The sequence below is a fragment of the Musca domestica genome, unplaced genomic scaffold (genome assembly GCF_030504385.1).
Source record: "Musca domestica strain aabys unplaced genomic scaffold, Musca_domestica.polishedcontigs.V.1.1 4, whole genome shotgun sequence".
NCBI lineage: Eukaryota > Metazoa > Arthropoda > Insecta > Diptera > Muscidae > Musca > Musca domestica.
In genome coordinates this window covers 31,682,657-31,702,631 of record NW_026712328.1, presented here as the reverse complement: position 1 = coordinate 31,702,631, position 19,975 = coordinate 31,682,657, and the positions used below count along the sequence as shown (strand labels likewise).

General features: G+C 35.2%; 1 protein-coding gene across 5 annotated transcripts in view; it reads left to right on the top strand.

Moving 5' to 3' along the window:
- Window positions 1-19,975, top strand: part of LOC131804161 (cytotoxic granule associated RNA binding protein TIA1-like) — a 266,927-nt gene that overhangs the window by 120,948 nt on the left and 126,004 nt on the right. For 3 of the 5 annotated variants that reach the window (XM_059126623.1, XM_059126626.1, XM_059126625.1), the window contains exon 3: window positions 2,502-2,546. The exons of the other annotated variants lie outside the window; for them this stretch is intronic. In XM_059126623.1, the coding sequence (XP_058982606.1) occupies window positions 2,502-2,546 (45 nt within the window). The remainder of the gene's footprint in view (window positions 1-2,501; window positions 2,547-19,975) is intronic. 5 annotated transcript variants of the gene reach the window in all.

The window sequence follows — 19,975 nt, the reverse complement described above, 5'->3', positions numbered from 1 at the left end:
GATTTCAACACTGTTGTGTTCTACTGTTTTATATAATAAAACCATATATTTGTTGTTTAATTATTTCTCAGCTGAATGATTCAATAAAATGTTTATTAAATGGAATCACAAACTTTTATTCTTCTTGGAATTTTCTATTTATAGAAACATTAGTTCTTTCTGGTCTACTAGAATTTCGTGGAAATCGAAAGTTGTGGCTGACAAATTTGTAGAAAATAAATATGTAGATATTTTTTTCTCTTTTTGTTTTTGAATTTCGTAGAATATTTTAATTTCTAGTGTCTCTTCCTGAAATGTTCATGAACCTTTGCTAAGGAAAGCCCATTGCATTTACTTTTGGATCAAAAGTTTTTGCAACTTTATATGGATGCGGCTGCTGGGAGTTTCTCAAAACCCATAAAAATCAATGTTAATTATACCCTACACCACGTAGTGGTAAGGGTATTATGTCTTTGTGCATTTGTTTGTAACATGGAGAAGGAAACGAGATAGACCCATAGTTACTTTTGAGAACCTTCATAGAATCACTTTCTGAGTCGATTTATGCATGTCAGTCCGTCTGTCCGTCCGTCCGTCCGTCCGTCTGTCCATGTATTCTTGTGAACAAAATGCAGGTCGCATTTATTATCCGATTGAGATGAAATTTTCTAAACAATACTTTTTTGGCCCAAGGACGAACCCTATTGAAATTGGTGAGAATCGGATCAAATTTAGATATAGCTCCCATATATATCTTCATCCGATTTCGGGTGAATGTGCACCAAATGTTCACTATCAGTTCAAATTACCTGAATTTTGGCACACCCAACCGAGTTCGGCCTAGAAGCAAGAATATCAAATTTGGAGAAAATCGGTTCAGATATAGCTATAGCTCCCATATATATCTTTCATCCGATTTGATCTTTAAGTCCCTCACATTCCTACTATGCACTCCACAACCGTGAACTTTGGTACCAGGTATTAGATGGAGCACAGAAATAGCTGTTTTAAATTTTATCGAAATTGGTTCAGATTTGGATATAGCTCCCATATATATCTTCATCCGATTTCGGGTTAATTGACCACCAAATGGCCAATATCAGCTCAAATGGCCCGAAGATTAGCCTTAATTAGCCATGTGACCGAGATTAGCCTTAAAGCTAATACAACAAATTTGGAGAAAATCGGTTCAGAAACGGCTATAGCTCCCATATATATCTTCATCCGATTTCGCGTTAAATGTGCACCAAATGTCCACTATCAGTCCAAATTACCTGAATTTTGGCACACCCAACCGAATTCGGCCTAGAAGCAAGTGTATCAAATTTGGAGAAAATCGGTTCAGATATAGCTATAGCTCCCATATATCTTTCATCCGATTTGGTGTTTAAGCCTCTCACATTCGTAATATGCACTCCACAAGAATGATATTTGGTACCAGATATAAGATACAGCCCAGAAATAGCTGTTTGTAGTTTTATCGAAATCGGTTCAGATTTGGATATAGCTCCCATATATATCTTCATTCGATTTCGGGTTAATTGTGCACCAAATGGCCGATATAAGTCCAAATGGACTGAATTTTAGTACATCGGACCAAATTCAGCCTAGAAGCAAGTATATCAAATTTAGTGAAAATCGGTTCAGATATAGATATAGCAACCATATATATGTTTCATCCGATTTAGAGTTTTAGTCCCATACATTCGTAATATTTACTCCACAACCGTGATATTTGGTACTAGGTATTAGATGGAGCACAGGAATAGCTGTTTTAAATTTTATCGAAATCGGTTCAGATTTGGATATAGCTCTCATATATATCTTCATCCGATTTCGGGTTAAATGTGCACCAAATGTCCACTATCAGTCCAAATTACCTGAATTTTGGCACACCCAACCGAGTTCGGTCTAGAAGCAAGTATATCAAATTTGGAGAAAGTCGGTTCAAATATAGCTATAGCTCCCATATATATCTTTCATCCGATTTGATCTTTAAGTCCCTCACATTCCTACTATGCACTCCACAACCGTGATATTTGGTACCAGGTATTAGATGGAGCACAGGAATAGCTGTTTTAAATTTTATCGAAATCGGTTCAGATTTGGATATAGCTCTCTTATATATCTTCATCCGATTTCGGGTTAAATGTGCACTAAATGGTCAATATCAGCCCAAATCACCAGTCTAGAATCTAATACGTAAAATTTGGAGAAACCCGGTTCAGAGATAGCTATAGTTCGTAAAATGCACGATAGAATAAGATAGATTTTGATTTTGTACCAAATATCTCATAGAGCTCTGAAATGCCCTGTATAAACCTTTTTACGAGAGCTCTACTAAATATGCATAGTGGTGTAGGGTATCATATAGTCGGCCCCGCCCGACTTTTGAGCTTTCCTTACTGGTTTTTATATTTAGTTTTATCGTATGTTTTAAATCTATATAAATAGTGATATAATATTTAAATCTTTAATTAAAAATGAATTATTAAATCATTAATTTTTCTCTTCTTTTTAAGGTATGATAATAACCAAAATTATTACCAAGAACTATTACAATATAGGTGAGTAAAACAGAAAACGCAATACTTTTATAAAACTAGTAAGGAGTGGAGAAAATAATATTTAAGAGGCATCTGGAAGGTTTTAATATTAAATAGTATGAAACAGGTAACCGGTTTTTTAGAGAGATGTCATTTTGAGATAAATTATGGGATGAATATTTCATTAAAATTGGAAGACATGCCATTAAAAACACCGAACAACGCAAAAAGTAATTACAGGAAAAACTCCGTACTTTTTATACCCTACACCACATTGTGGTGGTAATATTTCTTTGTGCATTTGTTTGTAATATGGAGAAGGAAGCGAAAAAAATCTATAGTTACTTTTGAGGATCTTCATAAATCACTCTCTGAGTCGATTTATGCATGTCAGTCCGTCTGTCGGTCCGTCCGTCCATGTATTCTTGTGAGCAAAATGCAGTTATCATTTACTATCCGATTGAGATGAAATTTTGCACACAATAATATTTGTTTGGCCCAAGGACGAACCCTATTGAAATTGGTGATAATCGGACCAGATTTAGATATAGCTCCCATATATATGGCCAATATAAGTCCAAATGACCTGAATTTTGGCACATCCGGCCGAATTCAGTCTAGAAGCAAGTAAATCAAATTTGGTGTAAATCGTTTCAGATATAGCTATAGCTCCCATATATATGTTTCATCCGATTTAGGTCTGTCACATTCGTAACATGCATTCAACAACAATGATATTTAGTACCAGATAGCAGACACAGCCCAGAAATACCCCTGCCAAATTGTATCGAGATCGGTTCAGATTTGCACAAATATATCCTCAACCGATTTCGGATTAAATGTGCACCAAACAGCCAATATCAATCCAAATGTCATGAATTTTGGCATATCCGACCGAATTCAATCTAGAAGCAAGTACATAAAATTTATTTTTATATATATGTTTCATCCGATTTGGTGTTTAAGTCCCTCAAATTCTTAATGTGCAATGCATTCGACAAAAATTATATGTGGTACCAGATATCTTATAAAGCTCAGAAATACCTTTGCCAAATTTTATCGAGAACGGCTAAGTTTCAGGTTTATTGTGTAAATAATGGCTAATACCAGCCCAAATGGAGTGAGTTTCGGAACGTACGTTTCCATTTTGTACAACTCGGCCCCGATATATATTTTTATACCCTCCACCTTGGAAAGGAGGGTATATTAACTTTGCCATTTCGTTTGTAACATCCTTAAATATTCGTCGTAGACCCCATAAAGTATACATATTCATAATCAGCATAAAATTCTTAGTCGATTTAGCAATGCCCGTCTGTCTGTCTATTGAAATCACGATACAGCCCACATTATTTGACGTAGAGTGCAAAAATTTAGCACAGCAATTTGTATTGTGTCTAGGATGGTTGGTATTGAAAATGAGATATATCGGTCCACGTTAGGTATTTTGATGATTTATGCCACATTTTTTTCACGGATTTGTCTGAATTGTCTGTGCGTGTGGCAAAACATTGCATGTATAGGTCCACGTTTTGGTATAGCCCCCATATAAAAATACCTCCTGATATTCGGTATTTTATTTTTTTTTGCCAAATTTTTTCACGTATTTGTCTAAAAATTGGTATTTTTGGTCATAATGGGTTCCAGCTCCGATGGCGAAACATTGTATGTATAGGCCCACGTTTTGATATAGTCCCCATATAACGGTACCTCCCAATATTCAGTATTTTGATGATTTTTGACACATTTTTTCAAGAATTTTTCTGAAAATTGATAGTTGTAGATCATAATGGGTCCCAGTTCATGTGGCGAATCATTGTAATTATAGGTCCACGTTTTTGTATAGCCCTCATATAACGGTACCTCCCGATATTCGGTATTTTGATGATTTATGCCACATTTTTTCCACGGATTTGTCTGAAAATTGGTATTTGTAGGTCATAACGGGTACCTCCCGATATTCAGCATTTTAATGGTATTTGTCACTTTAATGGTATATGTTTCCTTTACCCTAAGGTGGAGGGTATTAAAAGTTTGGCCCGGCCGAACTTAAGTTTTTTTTTACTTGTTTTAATATAATCCTACTGATATCATGCACTCTACAGCAAACTATAACCTCACTAAAGCTAAATGAAATGATCTACTTTAAATAAATTCTTTTGTTACGGTAGCTCTACTAAATATGCATAGTTACATCAAAACTTTAATCTATAGTGACAAATCATGTATGACAATTGTAATCTACTACATACTATATAAAGATTTTCCCTGAATTAATTACACGCCAACACCATACACCCTACAAAATATCCAATATTAGGCACAATATCTTGTTTTTAATTTATAAATATTTTGCCTCTGTCCTTTGGAATATTCAATATTTAATATATTTCAACAAGAAATATCTGTAATTAAAATGTGATTGGATTATCACAGCAGATTAACCACAAATTTATTAAATATTTTATATTCTCAGCCATGCAATTTTTTTCAGTTTCACAAAAAACGGTCATATCAAACATTTAGCAATATTAAAGTATCATCAATAATATGATGGCATAAAAACCTTTTAAATATATATCTGTATAAGCAATTCATGCTTTACAAAGTGTGGCCGATACACACACACACACAAAATCCCAAATAATACAATTAAATTAAAAAGTCAAGCTGTCAAGATTTTGGGGTATGGTCGTCTGGCCTCTTTTTTTTGCCCATGTGACATCAATACTTTTCTTTTTCCCAACAAAAAAGTGGGGATGGTGCTTCATGGCAAGAGGAATTGAAATTGGGTGTGAGTGACTGGGTGTAGGAAGGGCCGTAAATATACTATGACTATAAAAACGCCTTTTCCCTGGCAAACTAACAATCACTGGGGACAATGTCATTGGTTTTAGGGTTTCCTTGTTAATAGTATTTCCGTTGGTGTTGTTGTTACTGCTGCTGCTGCTGCTGTTCGACAATATTTCTGTTAAACGACTATAATGGACATTTGTAAAATATCCCAAGAGGACATCAGTGAAATGGTTCACAACAACAACTCAAATGTATATATAACGAAATATTCGCATTGTCACATACTATAACATAATAAATCAGTTTGGTTTTTTTTTTGGTCAAAGTCAAATATAAAATGCCAAAAAACAGTAACGAACGATAAATGTAAAGCAAAAAAAAAAAAAAAAAAAAGAAATAATAGAAAATTTATTTGTCATATAACTCCTACTTTATCAGTATTATGGCTATGGTTTTATACCCAATCGAAAACGGCTTGATACTCTTCTTCTAATAATAATAATAATATTGAAATGGCAATAATCCAGTCAAGAAATGCCTAAAAATTAGATAGAGGATGAAAGATAAAATACTCAGATCCTATATTCGAAACAATAGTCATTTGGCAAGAAGACACCAGTCATCATGGTCCAGCTTGGGTTTTTGGGTCGTTTCTGTGTGTGTGAGATGCTAGCGCATCACAGCAATTTTTCAAGGATAAAATATTGCAAAAGCGAAGAAAAAAAAACAACAACATATGGAAATATATTCCAATTGCAGTCGTGCGTAAATATCACACACACACCCAAATCAACTGATTGTCTACATTAAGACATCTAACAGGGGGTCTGGGTACAGCAGTTGGATGGATAAATTGTGACGCCAAAATTTCAATCTCACAAGGTTTGGATTTGAGATTTAGTAAAATTTGGCAAATAAAACGAGTAAAAATATGATTTCGACGGACCGAGTATATACCAGCACATATTTCGATTACCAAACGATGAGTTTGCTAACCAATTTGTGGCAGTCGCAGAAACTTATAAACCAAACTTTCAACCCATGGATGTTTTTATTTTAGTTGACGGACGCTATGTTTCATCCGATTTGGTGCATAAGTCTCTCACATTTGCAATATACTCTTCAGAAACATGATATGTGGTACCAGACATTTGATATAGATCAGAAATACATCTTCAAATTTGTTTTACAAATCTATTCAGATCTGAATATAGCTCATATATATATATATATATATATATATATATATATCTATGCGGTTTCACAATTATTGTGCATCAAATGATTAATATCAGCCCAGAAACAAATTCTTTAAATTTTGTAAAATCAGTTAATATATAGCTATGGATCCCATATATATAAGTTTCATTCGATCTCGTGTGTAAGTCTTTCACAAAAATGATATTTGGTTACATATATCCGATACAGCTCAGAAATAAATTTTAGCGAGATCGGTTCAAATTTGGATATAGCTTCCACATATAATTTAATACGGTTTCAGGTTTATTCTGCACCATATGACCGAGAAAATACCCTACAGCACCCAGACTTTACCGTAACTAGTGTACGTTTTTATTGGGGATTTGGGTAAAATAGTTCATACCTACAATGTCTTTACTTGATTTGTATGAGGGCTGTAGTGGGTATGAATTTAGAAATCGAAAGAGACATGTGTATACATGAAAGCTTTATCTTAATCTGAATTGATTTCCACGAAATTTAAATTCAATTTCTCGCGTACCAAATATACAGGGTGAGATAAAAAAATGCAACAAAATCAATTTTTACGACACTTTGGTATTTTTAGAGCCTAAATTGCTTTCCAAAATACTTCAGACATAATAGTCCAACAGGTTGGTATCCGGCGATTTTGGTGGTCATTGTACGCTGGAAATGAAGCGAGGAACATCATTTTGTAACCATTCTTGAGTGGTACAATGGCACATTTTTTCAATATTTGCCGGAATATTGCGATATGTTCAGCTCACGAGCCATTTTTCGACCACTGCCACGCGGAATTCGATCAATTCGCTTCTTTACTCGTCGAACCATTTCTGCTGATGTTGCTGTTTTCTTCCGTCCACTTCCTTGACGTCGGACTACGCTACCAGTATCACGGTAACGAGCGGCGGTACGAGACACAAAAGATTTATTCACATTGAAATGCTGGAGTTCTCTAACTATAGCCACTTGTGGTTTTCCAGCCAAATATAAATATCAACTGTCACTGGAATAATTTTAACAGCTGTCGAACGAGTGGCTTAGAAATGACAGCAGTCTGAAGTTGGTTGCAGTTTTTTCATCTCACCCTGTACTTGAAATAATTCTACCACGTGTTTAGGACTTCTACCCTTTTCGAGTTGGGCATTTTTCGGAAATTGTCGTTTTACGAAAACACCAAAACAAACATTTATAAAATTCCTTCCGGGTTGGACTGAGTCTCCCTCTCTAATATCAAATCCATACACTGTAGGAACTAACCGTGAAGTTGTTGTGATGTTGCTTTTGTTTTCCTCATATACTCATCTGCATTTGCGACAAACGAATGGTCGTGGTACTGGTAGTAGCAGCAAATTGGCATAGCCATGAAATACCACACCAAAAAAACTAAGAACAAAAAAACTAAAATATATTCAGCCACCGTCCAGCCTTTAGCACCATAAGGTGGTCATCATTTCTGGTCCATACGTTTGTCCTTTGCTTGGTTTCTCGATTTTTTTTTTTTTTTGGTTCTCGGATCCATCCATTCAATGTGTGCATGAAGTACTATGATTTATTTATGATATTTCCAAAAAGTTAACACACTCGTTTATTTTTGGCCTTCTCTGGCAAAATATAACAAATGACCAAAGACAACCAACCAACCAACCAACAAGAGATGCGGCAACATCTCACTCCTCTTGTGTTCTGTTCGAACAATGGAAGGGGATGGCCGGGGGAATAAAATAGAAATGTCTTTTGAAAAGTTTATTCATGCCAGCTTTTTATGCTGATTGGTCTTTTATGATTGCTCATCTAGGCATGAGAGGTTTCACATTTGTTGTGTCCATGCATAATGGGTGTATGAATGTGTGTGTGTGTGTGAATGAGTATTTCCGTATTTATATGTGGGCTTAACTGGTTATGGCTTTCATTTCATTTCCTCTGCTGCCTTATTTTTGCGGGTATTTTCAATAACGTTTGTTTGGCCATTGGCTATACTTTGCTTAAGTTGCTTTTGTTTTATTTTTTATTATTATTTTTTTGTTTTGTTTTATTTATTTTTTTTTTTTTTTTTGGTACAGTGTTTTTTCTCTTGAATACATGTGGGCTTTATTGAGTACATTATAAAGTTCGAAGGACAGTTAAAGTTTTTTTTTTTATCAGAAATGCTCTTCAATATTGCAAAACTTTTAATTTTCCAATCATTGGGTACAACAATGTACTTATAATCATGGCAATAAAGACAACACCCTTCCCGGTGACTACATGTGACTTTCGCACCCATTATATGATGGGGTATACTAAATTTTGTCATAACTTCGATACACTTGTCTGAGATCAAGCACAGTATTCGATCATTTCCTTACATCTACTAAAACCAGAGCTCCAAATATCTCGGTCAAATTCGAATAGAGAGTGAAAATCGCCACAGGTCTTGAGAAAATGCTCCTACTAGTAGAAAAAAATAGTTCCTTTTATTTTCTATGCCACCCGAATAAGAGCGCGTTTGCCTCTCCTTATTTAAGAAGTAAGATTAGCCCGCAATCGAGAATATTATACACTTGCTAAGTACCTAGTAATTTGGCTGCTGGTATTGGCTATTTTTTCTCAAAATGACTTTAATGCTGTATACAGCAACTTCAAAACCTGTTTGCAACATTAAAATTTTTCCGCTCTATATCACTCTAAGAGTAAATTCGTACCCTATTTCGAACATTTGGCTACCACTTTTACTTTTCAAACAGGTGCACTCCCACAAAACAACACAAGAGTGGAGGGTAAACGTTTTTTAAAATTCTTACCCTTAGAGTAAAATCAAGCAAGTCGGAGATCTAGCGAGTAAAATCGAGCAAGTCGGAGCTCTTGCGAGCAAAATCGAGTATGTTGATACAATTTTATTCAGATGTGTGTTAGGTAACCAGGACCTTTGGTACTGGACCATACAGGGTGAGATAAATAAACTGCAACAAAGTCAAACGCCATAATTTTTATTTTATTTTTTTTTTTTAATGTTATTGAATGCAAGCATCAAATTGTAGAATAAGTTTAGATTTGTTCGAATTGGTCACCTTTTCAAGCGGGCAATGAAAACGTCACACGCTATCCCAATGTTGCTCTACGGTATTTTGATCCATTCCCGGCGAAGCTCTTGCTTGAGTTGATCGACACTTTGGTATTTTTTAGTGCCAACCTTGTTTTTCAAAATACTCTAGACACAATATTCCACCGGTTTGGTATCCAGAGATTTTGGTGGTCATTGTGCGCTGTTCATGTCCAGAGAGGAACCTCATTTTGTAACCATTCTTGGGAGGCGCGTGCTGAGTGCGATGGTGCTGAGTTGGAATGTCCAAGTTCTGCGGCCAAAAAGTTTGCGTGCCCAAGGCTTTACTAAACCCTCCCGAATATTTTCGCGATAATATTTGGCATTTATTCTGATGCCACGGTCGATTAATACGAGCGGAGAGCGACCATCGGCTGTTATAGCGGCCCATACCATCACCATGTCCAGCGCTGGAGTTATAGTGGCCAACCGAAAGTGCACATTTTCAGCTGACCTCTTTGGCGAGTAAACACGATAATTTTTTTGTTTGTTTACAAACTGCTGGACAACGAATGTTTTTTCATCGGAGGAAACCCAAATTCGGCAGTTCACCATTTTCGGCCAAGCGAAGCAACTCCTTAGCTCCTTTAATTCCATTTTCTCTCTGTTGCGGTGTAAGTTCTTGCCCTTTTTGGAGTTTCAATAGCTTTACCCGGAGCTCATTTTTCAATATTTGCCGAATGGAATATTGCGATCTGTTCAGCTCACGAGCCATTATTCGGCCACTGCGACGCGGGTTTCGATCAAGTCGCTTCTTTATTTTTCGAATCATTTCTGCTGATGTTGCTGTTTTCTTCCGTCCACTGCCTTGACGTCGGGCTACGCTACCAGTATCTCAGTAACGAGTGATGTTACGAAACACAAAAGATTTATTCACATTTAAATGCTGTAGTGCTCTAACGATAGCCACTTGTGGTTTTCCAGACACATATAAAGAAATCACACTATCACGCTTGAATTTCATCGCAAATATCTTTTTTTCTTTAAAATTCTTACCAAAATGCTTTTGTACGCTTGTAAACAACGTAATGAGCTGTCGCTGGAATAATTTTAACAGCTGTCGGGCGAGTGGCTTGGAGATTTGGAGAATTTGGTTGCACCCTATAGGTACTACAGCCCTTGACAGAAAATTGTCTATGCAGGTCCAGGTCTTCATATAGGCCCCGATATAACGGTAATTACTTATCTTCTGTATTTTTACAGACTTTTCCAAATTTATTTCTTTTTTATTTTATCATTCAATGAATATTTGAAATTCAACAGCTCAAGGTAATAATCACATTTTCAAGCTGAAAAGCATGCGAGGTTGGATTTTTGTGCTATTAAAATTTAACTATGAGATTATTTTTTTAATTTATTTATTTTCTTTACAAAAAATTTTTAAAATTAAAAAAAAAAACTATGTTGGACATTATTTAAGATTTAACAACAATTTTTTCTTATTTCTCTACTTTAAAAAAAAAAAAAAACTTGGAGATTTAATGAGAATTTACTTCGAAAACGTTATGCTATAAACAAAATTTTCTATAACCCTCTGTAATTATCCTAGAAAATTCTCTTTGTTTCCTTATTTTTTCACTGTTATTCTGTCTTTAACTTATTATTCAGCTCATTGTCTGAAATAAACTGTTTCTATATTGACCTCAGCTTATTTTTTCAGAAGAAGAATAATAATTCTTTTTTGATGGCTAGAACTAGTAAGGAAAACACATTTCTCTGCCACTGTATTATGCTCTTCAGTTTCCGTTCCCTTCGCTGTTGTTGTTTATTTTGTGTTTTTCTTTAGCATTTCCCAATTCTTTAGCATTTGAAGTATGAGCTGTTGAAATCATGTCCTAGGGGTGCTTTTATCCTTTCGATTTATGTGGTCATTCATGAAATTGCCTTATTTTAAGCAATAGAATCTTTACACTCTTACCTCGCTCCAATGCAGCCGGCAACCAACCTACTGCCAATTCCAAAACACATATCAGATGCTGTTTTTGTTTGCCTTTTATTTTATATGTATTTCGATTTCAGATTTTTTTTGCCACTGTATTTTTTTGTGTTTCCTATTTTGGCCAGAAAGCCAATCCGAAACCAGTAAGGAAAGCTCAAAAGTCGGGCGGGGCCGACTATATGATACCCTACACCACTATGCATATTTAGTAGAGCTCTCGTAAAAAGGTTTATACAGAGCATTTCAGAGCTCTATGAGATATTTTGTACAAAATCAAAATCTATCTAATTCTATCGTGCATTTTACGAACTATAGCTATATCTGAACCGATTTTCACCAAGTTTGATGTATTTGATTCTAGGCTGAATTCGGTCAGATTTGCCAAAACCCAGGACATTTGGGCTGATATTGGACATTTGGTGCGCAATCAACACGAAATTGGATGAAGATATATATAGGAGGTATATCCAAATCTGAACCGATATTTATAAAACTGAAAAAGAAGATATTTCTTGGCTGCATCTGATACCAAATATTATTCTTGTATCGTACATTTTTCGAATTTAAGGGACTTAAAGTACAAATCGGATGAAAGGTGTATATAGGAGCTATAGCTGTATCCGACCGATTTTCACTAAATTTGATGTACCAATATTAGCCATTTGCTGCACATTTAATCCGAAATCGGATGAAGATATATTTGGGAGCTATAGCTATATCTGAAACGACTTTTACTAAAATTGGTGTCCTTGCTTCTAGGCTGAATTTGGCCAGATATGCCAAAATTCATGCCATTTCGGTTGATATTGGCCATTTGTTGCACAATTAACTCGAAATCTAATGAAGATACATATGGGTGCTATATCCAAATCTGAACAGATTTTGAGAAAATTAAAAGCGACTACTTTTGGGCTTTATCTGATATCTGGTACCAAATATCATTCCTGTGAAGAGTATGCTATGCTATACTATATCCAAATCTGAACAGATTTTTATAAAATCAAAATCGACTATTTTTGGGCTTTATCTGATATCTGGTACCAAATATCATTCCTGTGAAGAGTATATTACGAATGTAAGGGACTTAAAGAGCAAATCGGATGAAACATATACATGGAGCTAGATCTATATCTGAACCGATTTTTACTAAAATGTGTGTACTTGGTTATAGGCTGGTTCCGGTCGGATTCGCCAAAATTCATGCCATTTGGGCTGATATTGGCCATTTGATGTACAATTAACACGAAATCGGATGAAGATATATATGGGAGGCATATCCAAATCGGAACAGATTTTAATAAAATTAAAATCAACTATTTTTGGGCTTTATCTGATAACTGGTACCAAATATCATTTCTGTGGAGTGCATATTACGAATGTGAGGGATTTAAAGACGAAATCGGATGAAACATATATATGGGAGCTATAGCTATATCTGAACCGATTTTTACTAAAATTGGTGTACTTGCTTCTAAGCTGGTTTCGGTCGGATTTGCCAAAATTGATGCTATTACGGCCATTTGGTGGTCAATAACCCGAAATCGGATGAAGATATATATGGGAGCTATATCCAAATCTGAACCGATTTCGATAAAATTTAAAACAGCTATTCCTGTGCTCCATCTAATACCTGGTACCAAATATCACGGTTGTGGAGTGAATATTACGAATGTATGGGACTAAAACTCTAAATCGGATGAAACATATATATGGTTGCTATATCTATATCTGAACCGATTTTCACTAAATTTGATATACTTGCTTCTAGGCTGAATTTGGTCCGATGTACTAAAATTCAGTCCATTTGGACTTATATCGGCCATTTGGTGCACAATTAACCCGAAATCGGATGAAGATATATATGGGAGCTATATCCAAATCTGAACCGATTTCGATAAAATTACAAACAGCTATTTCTGGGCTGTACCTTATATCTGGTACCAAATATCACGGTTGTGGAGTTAACATTACGAATGTAAGGGACTAAAACACTAAATCGGATGAAACATATATATGGTTGCTATATCTATATCTGAACCGATTTTCACTAAATTTGATATACTTGCTTCTAGGCTGAATTTGGTCCGATGTACTAAAATTCAGTCCATTTGGGCTTATATCGGCCATTTGGAGCACAATTAACCCGAAATCGGATGAAGATATATATGGGAGCTATATCCAAATCTGAACCGATTTTCTCCAAATTTGTTTATTTACTTTAAGGCTAATCTCGGTCACATGTGCCAAAATTCGGGCCATTTGGGCTGATATTGCCCATTTGGTGGTCAATTAACCCGAAATCGGATGAAGATATATATGGGAGCTATATCCAAATCTGAACCGATTTCTATAAAATTTAAAACAGCTATTTCTGTGCTCCATCTAATACCTGGTACCAAATATCACGGTTGTGGAGTGCATAGTAGGAAAGATCAAATCGGATGAAAGATATATATGGGAGCTATAGCTATATCTGAACCGATTTTCTCCAAATTTGATATACTTGCTTCTAGGACGAACCCGGTTGGGTGTGCCAAAATTCAGGTAATTTGGACTGATAGTGGACATTTGGTGCTCATTTAACCCGAAATCGGATGAAGATATATATGGGAGCTATATCTAAATTTGATCCGATTCTCACCAATTTCAATAGGGTTCGTCCTTGGGCCAAAAAAATATTGTTTGGAAAATTTCATCTCAATCGGATAATAAATGCGACCTGCATTTTGTTCACAAGAATACATGGACAGACGGACGGACGGACGGACGGACGGACGGACGGACGGACGGACGGACGGACAGACGGACGGACATGCATACATCGACTCAGAAAGTGATTCTATGAAGGTTCTCAAAAGTAACTATGGGTCTATCTCGTTTCCTTCTCCATGTTACAAACAAATGCACAAAGACATAATACCCTTACCACTATGTGGTGTAGGGTATAAAAATGAATAGTTAAAGAGTTGGCTGGCTATATGTATATATGCTCTTGGCTGAATGGTTTGGTTGGCTGGCTGACTGGCTAGTATTTCTCTATTGAATTTAGCTGCAAAATGTGTGGTACGATAACGAATGAATTATTTGGAAATAATTTAAATAAAAGATTGCTATCATTTTTAATGGAAAATCGAAATAAATTTGTGGTCAATGCTAAAATCATCCATATAAAATCAAATAATCGTTTTTGTTTTCTTTTTGTTTTTACTACTCTCCTGCCCCCAAATCATGGGTCTGTTTTGCGCCAACAGAACTCAAAAGCATACAATAATATTTGATTTTTTTTTGTGTCAGTATGGGAGAGAGAAGTACAATATGTAATAAGTTTTGATTTGGATTTAAAATAACAATAAAAATAGATTTTTGGATCAATAAAAAATATATATTTTTTAATAAAAACAAATATATAAATTTTTGGCTTTGTTAGGCAAATAAAAATATTGTTATTATTGAAATTATTGCAATATTTTTATTTTAAAATAAGTTCGGCGGAACATTTATCGTAATGAAAGTCTAATATATCGGATGAACGGAGTGCTTCCTATTGAGTATTGCATTTTATAATAAAGATATAATAATATATCGGATGAACGATGAGCTTAATAAGTTATTTTAGAATACAGATTTGTGGTGTTGCTCTATATAGAGAAAAATATACATAAATCATCGAGCGTAGGCCCCACGAACAGGGATAGCTACCTTTTTTGTGCTGGGTAAGGACTGCAATGTTTTAAATTTTAGTACCTGGGAAGATATAATTAAACTACAAATTTTGAATAGAAATTTTTAAAAATTGATATTTTTTCTTATGGGAAAGAGATTATTACCGAATATTACCTCTGATATCCACTTGTTGAATAATTTATCTACCCAAATTCATTTAATTTGCTAAATGTATTTCTGATCTATATAAGATATCTGGTACCGAATACCATTGTTATAGAGAGCATATTACGAAAGCAAGGGATTCAAACATCAGATCGGATGAAACATACATAAGTGAGCTATAGGCATATCTGAATCGATTTTCACCAAATTTGATGTAATTGCTTCTAGGATTAATTCGGTCAGAAGGGTCACAATTTACTCCATTTTACACCTTAAATCGGATAAAATTATATATGGGAGCTATATCCAAATCCGAACCGTTCTTGATAAAATTTAGCAGAGTTTTTTTTTTTTGGCTGTATAATTCTTGTGGAGTGCATATTACGAATGTGAGGGACTTTAACACCAAATCGGATAAAACATATATATGGAAGCAATAGCTACATTTGAACATGTTTTCACCAAATTTGATATACTTTCTTCTATACTAAATTCGGTCATTTGGACTGCTTTTGGCCATTTGGTGCACAACTAAACCGAAATCGTTTGAAGATATTTATGGAAACTATATCTAAATTTGCACCGATACCGATAAATTCAATAGGGTCAGCCCTTGGGCCAAGCAAATATTTTTTGAAAAATTTAATCTCAATTGGATAATAAATGCGACCTGCATATTGTTCACAAAAAACAGACGGACGGACAGATGGACTGGCATGTATAAATCGACTCAGAAAGTTATTCTATTAATATCCTCAAAAGTAACTATGTATCTATCTCGCTTCCTTCTCCATTTTGCACTATGTGATGTAGGGCATAAAAGTGTCTTCTATAGAAGGCAAGAAAATCGTATACTTTTTTTATAGAAAACCTACGAAAGTTATTTTATTTACGGGAAGTATAGAAGACCAGAAAATATCTTCTGCATAAATAAGACCTGTAGAAGTCCTACTATCGACTGAAGAACTGAAACCATTTTTTTTCTTATAGAAGATCCATAATAGATTTTCTGTCAATACAAATCTTGAAAGGATTTATCCATGGAAGACCTGTAAACATCTTGTCTTCGGAAGGCTTGTAAAAAGTCGTCACACAATATAAGTCCTTCGAATCTAAGAAAAAATCTTGAAGGCGTTGGCCAAAGGTCTTCCATCTATAAAAAAAACCTTGAGGATGCTCCTCTGTATACAGAAAACTTTGTAAAAGCCTGCTTTCTATAGAAGACCTTTAAAACTTTTTTTATATAGAAGTCTCAGATACGACTTCCTATAGAAGACCTTCAATATATATTTTTTAAGGAAGAAGTTTTCTTTTTATATAAGATCTAATAACTGTGAAGGAACTTTTTAAAGATATTCTGGTTATAGGGTCCACTCTTCGTAGGAAGCTCCTATAAAAGCCATCTATCAATACACTACTCTTAAAAATTTGTAAAAGGTCATGCCTTGAAAAGCACCGGTTAACTTCTTCTTTAAATTTAAGACGTGTAGGAGGCTTATTTTTAAGCTGTGTGATATAATAAACCGTTAATTTAGCGACAATCACTCAGTGGCACATAGAAAATCTTGTGAATGGTCTTATGCCTGGAAAGGACCTTGTTAAAGGTTTTCTGTCTATATGGTCGAACATACATAACTATATCCTCCAAGGATGGTCTCTTAAATCCCTCTACCAATAGAAGCCTTTAAAAAATAGTAAGTGGCTATGCTAACAAAGGTTCCGGTTACTTTTTTCCTTAAATTTAAGACCTGCAGGAGTCTTAATTTTTAGTTGCTTGACATTAAGCATCGTAAATGGGCGCCAACCTGTTGAGATCCAATCTGTGGCATTTTAGACAATAATGAGCTCCATGGTGCATTGCCAGACGAAAAGTCTTTGGATTTAATATTTTAATTGGCCACTTCGAAACTTCTCTTTCTCTTCTCTCTATTCTAATACATCACACCTATGAATGTCAGGTGTAAACATTGTATTCCCCCCTCCTTTCCGATATTGAGCAACATCCTGTACATCTCTACCCTAAAAATATATATGATTTATGGGCAAATTTCTTGAAGAAACAACCCTTTTACTCTAATGCTGAGAGAAAGAAAATATGATTTACATTAAACAATTTTTCATTTTTCCATGAAAAATGATACCTGAATAATTTTAAATATTTAATGTTGATTAAATTAAACAAGAAATACAAATTTGTCATAAGAACAACTGGTCCCTGTTTTTGACTAGCAAAACATATTTATGATTTATCTGAGTCCTTTAACCATTTAGTCATCCATCAAATTTGCAACTTGTCCACCCACCCACAATACTTTTCGGGCATTACTCCATTAGGGTGACCTTCGTTTGTTACCTCTACATACGAAAAATTGTAAATTTCACACTTTAAATGAACATAAAAGTTCGGAAAGTGTTTTTGAGTTTTGGGTCCTTTTTTTGCCGGCTGTATTGTATCCCAATTTTTTTTTTTCTAAACGCTTAAGGATAAACCTTTTTCTCACAACGTATGTGTATGTTATGTGTGTGTGTGAGCTTGCGTGTGAATGTGTGTATACTTTGTTTTCACATACACTTTGACAAGTTCTCGATGTGAGATGGGAAGTCTTTAATGGAAAGAAATTGTCTTCAATGTTTTCTTTTGGCTATCTCAGAAAACAAAAAAATATTCATATGAATTGCCATTGTGTATGAGTGAGTGTGTAGTGGTGGCAAGTTTGGTTGAAGAAGAAAAAAAATGAACAACTTTGCACAAAATTTGAATTGTGAATAATAAAATTGCAAAACTTGTGAAAATGTTTTTTTCTGTCTCCATTTTCTCCAAGAAAGGAAATGGGGAAGTGAGCAAAAGTGGAAGACTTAATGAAGCAGTAAAAGCTACAAAACTCACAAAACAATACAAACGCTGTGGAAAGAGCAGCAGCAGCAGCCAACAACAACAATGATGTTGAAATAAAAATATGCAAAGACAAAGACCAAAACTCAACCCATATCTAAACATAACCTACTCGGACAGACATACTCGCACACACACACACACTCAGATTGAATTCATTCAACAGCAGTAAAAGTTAAGTTGAGGACAACATCAACGGATGGATGGTCGAATGGTTAGTTGCCTGGTTGATGGCTTTGGCTTGATGGTCGCTCGGAATGGCATAAAAACTAAACTAACTTAACGCAAATAACACAAACAGAAGTATAGAAAACAGTACAATTTAACAATGTTCTGGGCAAAACAATGGGGTGGAGTGTGTGATCAGTGTTTAAGGGCAGTAGAATAAGAAATGTACTTCGGGAACCATGTATGCCAACAACATGGGCTTAATTTATCTAGAGAAGATCTGTAAAAAATCGTCTACCTTTGTATATTGCATTCTGTATATAGAAGAGTGATACTATTGTCAAAAATGGCTCATGAACTTAACATATCGCAATATTCTATTCGGCAAATATTGAAAAATGAGCTCGAAGTAAAGCCATTAAAATACCAACAAGTGCAAAAACTTACACCGCAACAGAAAGAAAATAGACTCAAAAGAGCTAAAGGGTTGCTTCGCTTGACCGAAAGTAGTGAACTGCCTAATTTGGTTTTCTCCGATGAGAAAATATTCGTTGTCCAGCAGTTCGTAAACAAACAAAATGTTCGTGTTTACTTGCCAAAGAAGTCAGCTGACAATGTGTACCTTCGGTTGGCCACCAGAAATCTAGCGCCGGCCATGGTGATGATGTGGGCCGCCATAACAGCCGATGGTCGCTCTCCGCTCGTATTAATCGACAGTGGCATTAGAATAAATGCCGAATATTATCGCGAAGATATTCTGGAGGGAGTATTAAAGACTTGGGCACGCAAATATTTTGGCCGCAGACCTTGGACATTCCAACAGGACTCAGCACCATCAAACTCAGTACGCGTCACCCAAAAATGGATACAAAATGAGGTTCCTCGCTTCATTTCCAGCGCACAATGATCAACAAAATCTCTGGATAGCAATACGTTGGACTATTGTGTCTGGAGTATTTTGAAATGCACGGTTAACACTAAAAAATATTAGAGTGTCGATCACCTCAAGCAATCGCTCCGTCGGGAATGGGCCAAAATACCGCAAAGCAATATTCGGACAGCGTGTGACGGTTTCATTGGCCGTTTGAAGGCCATAATTCGTGCCAAAGGTCCAAAGGATCATTTTGAACAAATCTAAACTAATGCTAAAATTTGATGCTATTTTTTTAAATTTTTAGAAAAAATTTAAAAATTATGGCATTTGACTTTGTTGCATTTTTTTATCTGACCCTGTAAATGCCGAAAACCAGGATAAACGTTTATATGTAATGGCTACGAAATACGCTATCAATATTGGACGTCTTCGGAAAAATAGGATTGTTTGCACTTACAAAAGGTTCCCGGCCTAGGAAGATGTCCAAATTCGTTTCAATGGAAGTCCTGTTTATAGAATACTTGCTTATAGAGAACCTGTCTATAGAAAATCTCTATAAAGAAGAACAGTAGAGGGTCTTCGGTTTGGTAGGTCTACTTTGACTGGAAGACGATTTGTTAAAGATTTCCGTCACTAGAGGTCCTGTAAG